General features: G+C 34.3%; 1 protein-coding gene across 1 annotated transcript; it reads right to left on the minus strand.

Moving 5' to 3' along the window:
• Positions 1–10,284: 10,284 nt before the first annotated feature.
• Positions 10,285–11,859, minus strand: LOC108545422 (nuclear RNA export factor 1). The gene has a single exon (XM_017897025.1). The coding sequence runs from the start codon at positions 11,857–11,859 to the stop codon at positions 10,285–10,287; it is 1,575 nt and encodes a 524-aa protein (XP_017752514.1).
• Between the last annotated feature and the right edge of the window lie 1,580 nt (positions 11,860–13,439).

Consider the following 13,439-nt stretch of genomic DNA (forward strand, 5'->3'; position numbering starts at 1 on the left):
GACCCGCAAGTAAAAGTCGCTTTCTATTAAATCTTCAACACATGTTGTCAGAGTCCGAAAAAATTGTCGACAGATAAGATTATAGTACATGAAATGTTTTCAAGGTTCATTGCGATATGAATCTGCGATTCCATCGATTAGTCGCCATGATTGAAGTCACGGAACGGGCTTAAATAACACCAGGAATGGGGGATTTGTCTCATGCTCTTTGCCAACTCGGGATCAAGCCACGACCCCTCGAAGAGGCATATCCAGGGAGTGCTCTGTTGCATTCCAGTACCGGGCCGATTTCTCGCCATCTGGGACGTGATCTTCTTCGTTCTAGAAGAATGAAAGAGTTTAAGAATCATAGAGGACGTATGGAAGTCAAGAGGAAAAATATTTTTCACACATGGATAAATGAAACTTTACCACCCCCCTTTTGCTTTCTATATATACTGCGTGAAAGGGAAGAGTGTTTCCGGTGTATTTACGAATAATGTGGATGATAAAATGAAAATTACACGAGTCTCTTAAGTCATATATATACATTGGGTTACAGAAGTAATTGTATCCTGAATTTCTGATTTCAGACGACTGCCCCTTTAATAACACGAGTTTCAAAATTCTCATGAATAGGAATGTATATTATATCTAGATATAGTCTAAGATAGCCTAATTTAAGACATTAATTCACGAGTACATTAATTACTGCTCATGATGAATTTCTATGGTAACGGATATTTTTCTAACCTCAATCTGCGACGATAAAAACTTTAAATAATGTGACACCACTGATAAAAATTTTGAAACGTATTGTAAAAGAATAACAATCATTTGAGGTCGTCAAATAGTAGTATGGTATGGATATTTCTGAACGAATGTATTAAGATTGGCCACCTATTTGATCAACCAAATTATTTTCGTAAGTAATGAAGAAAGTAAAATTTTTGTTATCATGAATGACACAATTTCTAAGGATCTTTATGGTGATTTTTTTATGTCTTATTATTTTAAATAAATTCTCAGGGTTACCTTCAATTTTTGTAGGTACATATGAACCTATAATTTCTTTCGCTCAGCAGTTAGTAGGCATTGACACGAATTCAACAATACGAAACAAGTATGTTTTTCAGTTTAATAAAATGGTAATAAAAGGCATTTAAAGGCATTTTAGACAAAAGATAACTTTGTATAAAGTAGATATCCATAATCTTGAATTTCGAACTTACTTAAATTTATAGTAGGTATTCAGAATGCCGACTGCCAACTTCTATGCATTTCTGTAGACGAAATACAAATGATTGCATGCATCTTTCAATCACGCTATTGTTCTGATATAATGCTATATATGTATCCATAATTCGTTGTCGCATATTTTCCTGTGTTGAAACATTTTAATACACTAATGCACTAATATCTTTTGTACAATTTAATACACTAATATGTGTAATGTAAGTATAGAAATATACATATATACATAAGTATATATATATATATACAAATATTTGTAATCAAAGCGTTTTTTGGTTATGTCATGTATTTCAATTTTAAATATTGAATATATTACAGTGCTACATTTGTGTCTATTTTTTAGGATACAGTTTTGAGAAATTAGAGGATTTAGTTTTCGGATAAAACAAAGGTTTCATCATAGATATAGACTATTCCGTACTTTAATGATCGTCCACATCTCTATTACGCGTGATGAGCTCGCGACGAGGAATCTTCTCAGCCTTGGAGGGCGAAAGTTACCTTCGACTTGTTCGTAGATGGTATGATATTTGCACCTACAAGCCGAGAAGCATGGCTAAAGTAAAAGATAGATTCGACTAGCTTTTTTCAATTTTACTTACATGTTTCTATTACGTTTGATATCTTGATAATAAAGATTATCGAATTTTCTATCATTTTATTGGAAAAAGAATAGATACGGCTTCACTTCCCTTTATGGACAGGGAGAATTATAGGATCATATGAAAGATTTAAGTTAGCATTTAATAATAGAATTACAAACCTGTAACATGTATCTAAATATAGTTTACATGAATAGTAATTAAACTGATATGATGAAAATAACTAGGTACATATAATTATATCACGTAACTTATATGTGTAATGAGTGATTATTTTAATTTTTCAGTTATTATTTGGGGAAGCTTTTCAATGAAGTAGTAAAATGAAATGTTTATCATTTCTTTAATTATTTTAAAGGTGTACATTGTGGTATTTAGAATTTAAAGTTTAGGTTATAAATTCATGTTCCCATAGAAATTACTATAATAACTTTAAAGGAATATAGAATAAAAAACAATACTACTTGAGTAATAAAAGGTACATATTTATTTTATACATATCATTAGAGTGAAATATTAATAAATTATTATTAATATTAATAACGAAAAATAAAAAGTCAATAAATTTCACAGTTTTTATTAGAAATATAATAATGTTCAGAAAAGAAATTAGCAAAATAAATGAGTAATTCAGTTGAATATGATATTTTTAGGTTTTAAGATAATCTAGATATAAGCCCAATAATCATGAATTCCAATAACAACGGGTAATGATGACAAAAATACGCGAAACATTTCGCAAAGTAAAAATGTTAGACTACAAGTGAGATACGTGCAATTCATTTTTGTATCAAAACAGCCATCATATATCAACAAGTTATCAATAAAGTTTCTTGATGGAATTCTTAGTTCAATCATTTAGAACGAATTCGATATAAACGAACTTTAGGGATGTTACGAATATAACGATTATTAACGTTAGAACTATCAAACAAGGCAAAATGACTAATTTTGGTATTTTTTTCACATTTACAAATTTATGTTATAATGTATTATCTATTTGTTTTCATCTTTTTTTTAAAAGTATTATTATCTATCTTATTATCAAATATTATGTATATTTAGATATATACTATAGGTTGGTATTTCTATTATTAATGGAATGCTAAACAAACAAAATTTAAGGACGTCTTCCTTGGTGTGTCATATATCAGTGAATAAACCAGTTTCAGAAACTGGTTGTTATCAAAATTGCAAAGCGATGTGACCGATAATCACCGCATAAAGACCACTTCTTTACATTAATCTATGTATGTTCTACTGTTTCGTGTTGAAGTCCGAAACTCGTATTTAATTTATTTCATCTTGAAAAACGTTCGTTTCTTTGTTTTTCAGAGCTCTCCTGTGGAATGGTATTACGCAGATTTGCATAGCGATTTGGAGAAGAGAGAACGTTCCTCGTTACCCAAGCGGATACAGAAAGGTGCTAAACGTATGCGGGAACACATTCTACTTCCGTCAGATGTGTGCACCTCTTCGTCCAGCTACCATTTCGCTACTTTTTTATTACTTTCGTAGCCGCTGATGCAAAATCACATATTCAAGCCACAGTCGATTATGGACCCATTTACAGCTTGTTACTGAAGTGGAATATTACCAGGTTAGTATTTATCTTTGTGCATCAGACTTACGTTACATGCGAGATAATTAGACAATTTCTTAATATTTTGAGGTTTACGTAGGTCAAAGACTAATTTAAAGAAAGGCATACAGCTTGAGAGGCCTGAATTAATATTTCTGAACTTTTTTCTTACGAAAATTAATATAGACGTTTTTATATTTTTATTAAAATATAAACTTTTTGTTTTATGATGTAGCCATATCTTTGGTTATAATAATCAATCTTTACAAAGAAATATTTATCATGCAGATTAATATTTATTAATCTAATAACATTTATTAATATATATAAGTTAGTTCCACATGCATTATTCGCTTATTGTTAGTGATTTGCGGTCACTCTTATATCAACAGATTTCACTTGGTAGCAATGAGGGAAATTAGTTTTTTGAAATACACCAACAGATGTACTCAGCCTAATCAATTTTTAAGAAGTTCATTTTCAAGGAAATGCAAGTAGATCATATAAATTTTTATACAATAAAAGAAAGAAATCACAGATCGAAATTTGAATTAAATTTATTTTATAGCTTTCGAGTAATTATGTCATTTTCAAAAACTTGATTTCGAGAAAAATGTAACAAATTCCAGATTTATAAAACATACCATTGGAATTTAAAGCAATATAGAATAGTATTTCATTCGATCTTCGCGATATTATTATGTATGGTAGTAACGCAGAATATTTACTGCTGGTGCCAGTATCTTTGATATTTTTACAAAGTTTTTGTCTCGATTTTTATAATGTATCAAGTATTAGAAATAGATACGAAATAAAAAAAACTGATGTTAGCAAAATGAGTTGTAATCCCTCTTAAGGAAAGTACATATTTTTATTCTTGCTCTAGCAATAGAACCCTACTGCATAAGGACTTAGCGCGGTGACAGAGTTAACACACGATCAGATGTACGGCCTTGGCGTGGACGAGCTCCCGTTTTTCCTATTTCCCTTCGTTCACGTTCATCTTCTAGCTTGGATCGAGCTAGTGAAAGCTGGCTAGAACATCTCGAACGTCCTCCGGCACGTGCACTCGAATCCTCCTCACGAATAGACGATTTATTGCGGTGGAACGGCGAAAGCAATAGGAACTGGAGCACCGGTGTATCGACATCATGAATATCGAATCCCACTGGAGAAACTGTCTTCTACTTCTAATATCTTGAGATAATTGAAAAAATCTGCGAAACGTATAATTCACTTTATTTGCGTTGTAATAGATTTTTTTTTTAATGTGAGAATCATTCAGAACGCAGAATTAATTCGACGTATTCCTTACCTAGGTATTCCATATGTTTCCATTTTCGAGAAAGCTCACAAAGCGGAGGAAATCACGCTTTAATCCGCGATGACAGTGCGATCGGTGAATCGGTCATTAAAGAGGGGCTGAACAAATCAATGCCTCGCCGTTCCCGACCTATGACACTCGGTTACGCAAGTTGACGTGTCCGCCTAGAGAGAAAATTCTTGGAGCTTCTCTACGACTTCTCGTTTATCCCGCGTCATTAATAATGAATTAATTTCTCTGTCCTAAATTCTGCTGGCAGATACAAGAAACTTAAGAAACCTGTTATGATACTGACTGAGGTATATCCCAAAAAAACAAAGAAATTTCGGTAATACAGGTTCTCAAAGACAATACCGCTTGTGTCAGTATTTTATCTGAAAAGGTTGTTCCCTCTTTGAATATTCTTCTCGCGTGCGTTGGGTTGCTATCTCGTAGCTGCATCTTGGCGTCGATTACATTGTCGCAATTACGCTTCCTCTTGGAAGAAAACACCGTTTTGTACCTTCTTATCCCCTCTTAAAGTACTGAAATTTTTCCGGAGGCTTTTGACCTTTTATCCAAATCTGCCTTTTTCAAGCAATAAATAACAGAATATACTTTCTTTGATCTACCTCTAAACAAAATTTCTTGTTTGCCTTAAATAAAAAAATAAGCTTATTACATTTTTCCGCGTTGATATTAAGTGATTTGCGTATTTCAGAGTTTAAAGTACCTATCTGGAAGGTGTAGCTAATTACGCAGTCGCGCAATGATTGCATACGCAAACGCCGAAGATGGGACGACGAGCTCGTGCACGAGGATCTTCTCGGTGGACGTTACAAACAGCGGGGGAGGGGACTTCTCTTCCAGCCTTCGCCACGTGAGAAAGTGAAAGCAAAAGGCGAGCGTTCGAGGAGGCATCCTCTTCGAGGCGAACTCGACTCGTCTGTCTCTGGTGATCATCCTGAAAATCGCAACTCCCCGTGCCACCGAAGCTATAAGCGTCTCGTTGATCAACATCGGGGACTAAAGAATCCCACTCCTGGATCTTGTCGAGTCAGTCGTTGCACCATTTACGAGATACTCATGTCGAATTTTAAAAGAGTTAGCTATCGGTAGTCGGTGTTGAAAATCTAGCTTAAAGAAATAAATCAATTTGGCGTACTAATTGGGTAAGAGTGTTCTTAGCGCCTGTTTAAACATACTTACGAGCGATTCAAGCGGAGAACAAGCTGGTTAATTAAAGGTCTGATAGACGATTATGTTTTCTCGGTTCCGAGGCAAGGTCCTTTTGTTAGAAGTAAGAATCGTGTAAAGAGATATGGGATTTTGAAATAGGCCATTGATACAGAGAGAACGTGATTTACAAGTCGAAAATCTTGTAGCGAGTACAATTAACGCGACTCCCAAGGTCTTAATTACGGGGCAGCTCGTTGTTGTGACAGAGTGTGTAACTTCATGCGAAAAAGGGAATTATCCGCTCGTCGCTGTCCTCTTATGTAATCCACTCTTCGGTTCGATGCTACGTCGTCTTTAAATTTTCGAGTTTCTTCTATTCCTAATTCACCTGAGACTTTTTACCTTTATATTCGCGACTCACGTTTCATTTGTGCAATAATATATACATATTCCGAGAGAGATCTTTCTCATGGCATAGAGACCTTATTGACGAGTTTGAAAGAATTTTCCAATAGCAAACGATGGGAAGTGCTCTACTTTTTATCAGAAGCGCTGCTCGCACAACGGTTGCCACCTTTCTCAATATTGTTCCCCATAAAAAGCAGAACAATCGATATTTCCCACTAATGGAGCCTGATTCTATTTGGAAATCGTGATGATCTGTGCCATCTGGTGGACGTTGCTCGCTCGATCAGCTTCCGATTTGATAATGGCATCGGGTCGTCGCGATGCAGCGCCGTCAAGCGGCGTAACTTTCACCAAAGCACACACGGGGACAATATGGTGTGTCGTGCGTGCGCGAATCTCCGAACAAAGTTGCATAAATACGGAGTCTCCACGGCCTGGAACGTGGAAGTTATACAAGCGGCCGGTTCTGACAGACTTTCCAGACGACTGGCTGGATTCCTCCGCCTCCGAGGCGAGATCTTGGCTGGTGAACTTCGTGGGGAAGTCTTGACTTTGGGATAGAAAAATTATCACCTTTCGAGAACTTCCTGTTTGTCAGATCTGTTCATTTTGTTTTTGACATTTTACTTGACATTTACCTGGCGATGATTGTCAACACTGTTTAACAAGTGTCGTTGATGGAGCTTTCATTTCTCCGAATAGATGAAAACTGAATTCTTCTAATATTATCGAGAGAAGTATCTTGCATTTCATCGATATTTATCGATAAAAATAATGATTTATGAACTTTATAAACGAATCATTTTTCTTTCTTCTGTTAAATAACTGTTATGTAATTGTGATTTTCATTGGCTATTCGAGACAAAATAGTGTGGTTGCCAACAAGGAAGGGGAGTGTACGACGTATGTGCAACTCTCGTGAGATTTCCGCCAGGGGTCTACAAGACGACGAGTGAGAGAGGCTCTTTAATTAGTTACTGGTCTAACAATGCTACTGTAGAATTGAATTTATACTTAACGATATCTAGAAACCCTTGATGTTCATGCAAATTGCTGTATAAAATAATTAAACAGTTCTTGGTAAAAAGTTTCACAAGTTTCAGATGAAAACGATATTAAGATCTTAGAACGGAGCAGAGCGTAAACAGTGGAGGGAAATTGATGAAAGTGCGGGATGTTGCGTGATCAGAGACGAGTTTCATTAGAAAGAGCAGATCAAAAGGCTAATTGGGAGAAGCCGTAGGAAGCGTGCATTCATTACTGGAGAAATGGTGCAACTTTGCTGTATTTTAATTACATATTTCGTAGAAAATCTCACGAAATTACTAGCATGTTCTTTTATGAGTCTTTTGCCTAGCAAATCTGTTTTTGATACTTTGAATTTACTTGTTTATTTTGTACCTTATAGAAACTCACGAAACTCAGACTTCGATAGGAAATGATAGTGCGTGTTTTCGACAGGAACGAAACGCGGAGATGGCTTTGGTGTCGCAATCGTGAAATCGCACAATCAGTTTTGTGCTACGAATGTGTCGTTGCGGACTATAATCTGGCACAAGGATGCGTTGCTCGCTCGGCTGGATCCTGTCGTTTCGTTTTCCCTCCTAATACCGATACATTTCTCTCTCTCTCTCTCTCTCTCTCTTTCTCTTTCTTTTAAGCACGGTATTTCCATAGGGCCAACACGATTCGACTTTCTCTGATGTTTTATCGGTGTTAAACATCTTTGAATATCGTTCAGCCTACGGCAGTCCAGTTGAAAGAGATTGCCCCAAAGGCATTGTCATTCTACTACTTTCGCATGCTGATTTTTTCCTCTGTTACCCCTTCAATGCATCAACTACTTTCGCGATACTGATGTCCCTGAAGAGTGCGAAGTCGAATGATGCGTAGACAATGGCACATGCACTGTTCTCGATTCTCTTTGTCTATAGTTCCTTTTGCATGACTTCTCGAGACTTCTGCCAACCTCTTGAATTAAGTAGTTCCGATCGCGAACAATCTTTAGGGAAATTTTCACACTATCCAATTGGATGATACGAATAGAGAATTCTAATGAAAGAAATTTCAGTGTATTCATTTGTATAATAAAAAAATGTATTTCCCAAAGCAATAATTCGTCTACACTGGATATCGTATAAAGGAAATGAAAAATCATGCATCCACGATACATTATCAAAATTTGATCAATGACCTGCGTCCCGTAGAGCGTTACGAAATCGATAATTAGTGTCATGCACAGTCCAGCGATTTTTAAGTAGGCTTTCGTTTCGGAGAACCTTGAGGAAGACGAGACAGGAAAGCTACGCAGGCGAGTCGATTGAAGGAAGTTCTAATTGGTTGGAGGCATATCCTGGAATAATCGTGGGGCCGTTATTTTTTTTTACCAAGCAAAATTCTCGTGGGAGGTTGCCGGTACTCTCACACAACAATCATTTTATTATACCGCTAGGTATGCGCGCCGTCAGGTCCCGTAATTGTTGGTAAAGCGAGTTGCTCGACTAACACGTACGATCGCGTAACACGCGTTATTGTCAGGCGGATTTTTTTCCTTCGTGGCATCTTCCTGCCATGGAACCAGGAAACTGAGCTTGGTTGCGCAATGGGAAGCGCTCTCCGGGAGATAGGATCTCGAGGAAAATGCGAGGACGATTATTTAGCTGGCTCTGATTGTTCGTTTAAGTTGTCCCTGTTCCGCTTTTGCACAATTTTCCCGGTGAATCTGATAGGAAAGCCAGGGTTACTACTATTTTCAGCATTATTATAATATCAAAAGACTTTTTACGTACAGTAAAAATAAGTAGTTAAAATACTGTTTGAGTAAAAAGTACATCATAAAATGGTCCTAGTCATTTATTACATCCCCCCTATAACCTTTCAAGCGTGGTGCATCTTTCAGTGGAAGAACATCTAACCTATAAATCACAAACAAAGTTCATCCACTCTTTCATTCGCTTCGTAAACGTTTATATTGTTACTACAGATTGTCATTTTTACCATCGTTGACATGGAGATGTTTTCATAAAACTACATGATAGCTTATCAATCGTTAGCGCCACTGCAGTGATGGAGAATTACATTGATCTTCTCGTAGTCAATTAAATTTGAACGTAAGGGACATACTAATGACCAGCAAGCGTTCAAAGACCGCGCAATATGTGGCTATTACATAAGTTAATCATCAGGTAAACAATCTATGGCACGATATTCGGCAAACGAGAGGGAATAGAAATGCTTTGACTCATTCACTTGGTCTTCTGCGATCAGCATAATCCTTGAATGCATAACCTTTTGATGTAGTCAGTGAGCATCCTCGGGGTTCTGTTTAAATGCCAGAGGAGTAACATCACGACACGCTCATTGATCTAAGATGGTATTGGATGTATCGTAGAAGTATATACTTGGAGAAGAAGTAATCCTTTTCTGTCAAAGACATCTTGTTTTTGCCGCAGTCGTAGAATTTCTTATTCTAGTCTTGAAAATAATTAGGTATTTTAATAAATATTTCTATATATATTCTTCAGATTGTAAATACCCTTTAAATTATTATTTTGTATAGCTATCTTTCTTGTATAGCCGTTTTCGGAAATTTTATAAAATTTATAAATTTGAACTTTGTAAAAATAAAAAACTCGCAGTTAATTTTAAATAATTTATTATATAGAAATATATTTTCCATTTACATTTTTTTTTCTTGGTATTGTAATTAATAAAAAGGCTATTGTGATTATCGATGTTATTTACATTTCGTTTTGTATGATAATTTACATTGTGGAGCCATCTAGCGAAAGAAGGTTCAAGCTAAGAAAGTACTGTGTTGATAACTCATGAGTGACCCAATCAAAAGCACATAAGCATATATAAAGTAACTTGAGTTATGAAAATACGTTTTATTGTAAAAATAAAAAACCTATACATTGAAATACTTTTTTTTATAGTATGTACAGATTCATTGTTAGTATAGAATATATATAATACTATCTTAAGAATGCGTCAGTAGGTACGCTTGAAGATTTATAGTCCTTCATAAAATTCGAAACTGCCTTCCTTATGTTCCATTTAGCTTCTTCTAAATATGTCTGGCACCAATCGTTGTTCAATGTTGTTATTTCTGTAAATTTGTTTAATAATTCCTTCTTCTCGTTGACGCTAAAACACGATGGAAAAATTTCCTCATAAGAAATCTTTGTTTCTAATCTATTTGGTGAAATTTCTTCTAAAGTAGAATCTACATGGTATTGGTCGTTTATGATATTGTATTCATTGTCTAGACCAGCTTGGATAATAAACGTTCTATTAAATACGAGAACTTGCGACGAGTTATTCATTGTTTTAAACAGTCCACTAACTGATATTACTAAACATTTACCATCGTCAAACATTAGATCACATATAAAAGAACTTTTATCATGATAAGACCGTGGTAATCTTTTTAAACTATTTAAAATATTATCTTGTCCATAATAAAGATGCTGTCGTTTTTTATTTAAATCTACATTTTTTAATAAATTCCTACTTGCTGTAAACTGAGTAAGATTTCTTTTATGTGCTACAGATGTTGGAATTCCAAAGCTCAAGGAATAAAAAGCATTTTTATAATATAATCCTTTTAAAACCATTCTATCACTCTGATCATACAGAGTGAAAAAGTGATTAATAAATTTGATAACTAGTTCTTCTCTAGATTCATTCTTGAAGTAATTGGTGTATATCAATGGTAGACCAAATGTTCTAATATAAACTCCATCCAGTTGAATCAAATTCGGACAATATTTCATTGCAGAGTCTATATACTGTTTTGAACTAGAATAGTTTTCACAGAGGGGATTTCCATCTAGCCATAATTTTAGTATACACAAATTTTTTAGCGGAGTAAGTGTCTCCATAGCAATTAAATTATTATGTCTTAAGTCCAGATATTTTATGGAAGTTAGGCTAGAAGTTTCTATAGGAGTTAGGTTGAAAAGTTCATTTTTCTGAAGATTCAAGTGTTCCACTGTGGCAATTGCGGTCTTTGTTAATTTTAAAACATGATTGAAAGTCCTTTGCTGGGATAATGGGCAATAAACAGTTTTAGACATATCAGGATCTTTATGAAACTGTTCCAAGTCTAAGGTTCTGTTATTAGGATCATATTTCTTGGTTAAAGCAGTTAAAAGTAATGGCTGAAGATTAATTTTCAAATCATGAATGGATGTAAATCCTAATGTTATAATCAGGATTAGTGGTCCTCCGTCTGGATTCTTGATTATTAAATTAGTCTTACATAGTTTGTCAAGAGCATGAGCACAATTACGTGCTAGGAAAAAAGTATCTTCTCCGTTAGTTTGATACTTAACAGGAATTAATTCTGCTGGTTCAATAGCATTTAATATTGCTTTCAATACAGTTTCTTTATCATATTGAGTTCCTTTCACAATTTTAATTTTATGCCATACATCTGAACGACCCATTAATGTTCTTTCTTGGAACATTGAACCACCCATGCTTATTTTTATTGCAATGGAGGAATCCAGTTGCATTGGTACAATTGGTAAACTTGTTCGCTGCATTTTTTATTTATTCTTTATTCTTTATTCTTTAACATGATCCAAATAAATACATTGGTATTTCTTGATAATTTTTCTAGTATTATGGAAAATTACATATTTCTGAAATGAAATAATTTCTATTATTTACATTGTTAGGTTAGATTTTTCTATAGAAAAAAAATATATCTCACGTAAGATAACGTTTAAACAATTATATTACCTCTTTTCGGCGGTATTCATGGAAGAAACAAAAGAATTTATTTTTGTTTCAATTTTACTTGTTAACAATATTATTGAGTGAAGTTGATAATGTATATCGGATCAAACATATGACAGATAATATTACATTCATTGACATCTGTTGACTGAAATAGTAAGAAAGAAGTTACCCCACTTACTTGCTGTCGATAAACTCTACTTCTTTAAATCTTTCATACAAAATAATCAAGAAATATAATTATTCTGTAATTTTACGCCAATAACACGATTTCTCAAAAGCAATAAGCTTAATGAAATTGAAATAATTTTATCTAAAATCTAGTGAGACTTTAAATTAAATTATCGAGTATCAGAATTGATTAACGAACTTGGGTTCGATTTACATTGTTATTTGTGACTACATGTACCGGAAATGTGAACATTTTTATGATCGGAAAGTATACTAAATTAGATAGCGAATGACGAACATTGCTCATGCAAGAGATGGGACATTAAAGAAACCCATTTATTTTTCCCAGTTTACAACCTCTTCATAGATTTCAATGTGGGTACGATGCAGTTTTTTTTTGCAATCAGTTTACGAGTAGCTCGATAACTACTGGCGTACAGTTTTGACCATTGTGGATTCAGCATTACAGTTAGATTTATTTGTAACATTTCATTCTTTACAATAAGAGCTAAATTCGAAGTGCATTTTACGCGTTGGTTAGTATACTCTGAAACATTATCTTTTCAGATCGCGGTCAATTTGCTCAATAAAATTGGAAATTATATCAGTGTTATGTGCAATCTTTAACTCCCTGTCGATAGACATATATATTACGTCATTAAACATTTGCATAATACTAGAGAGATAAGTGCAATAAGATGATTTACAATGATTAATGCAAATGATACATGTTTGTCTGGATGTAAAATCAATTAACATTTTATTACTATACATGCTATATACTTAGTTATATATCGGATCAAGGGATAGTTAAATAAAGTGTGAAAATATCTCGTAGAACTTGACCGATAATGGGTGCTCCTCTAGGTTAAGTTATCACTTGCTGGAATTCATGGAAAGATGAGTGATAAGGTTAATTAATTTTCTACGTTTTCCGTACCTCGACGAATTTCGTGTTACACCTATTTATTTATTAATCAATTATCGACTAATGATGTCTATATATAGTCTTCTTCAATAACATCACTTTGATCAAAATTATGGAGGCATTTAATGATTACTGTAAAGAGTGTTCCGCGCATTTTCTTACGATGTTCTTTTTCAGTTTTTGTCGTAAATGCGTTGATGATAGGAAATAAAAGACGATTTAGGAAACACGAAACAAGAAATTCTAATAATTAAAACGAAGCGAGTGTCAAATTAAAAGCTTAAA

The sequence above is a fragment of the Eufriesea mexicana genome, unplaced genomic scaffold (assembly GCF_001483705.2).
Source record: "Eufriesea mexicana isolate 0111107269 unplaced genomic scaffold, ASM148370v2 scaffold450, whole genome shotgun sequence".
Lineage (NCBI taxonomy): Eukaryota > Metazoa > Arthropoda > Insecta > Hymenoptera > Apidae > Eufriesea > Eufriesea mexicana.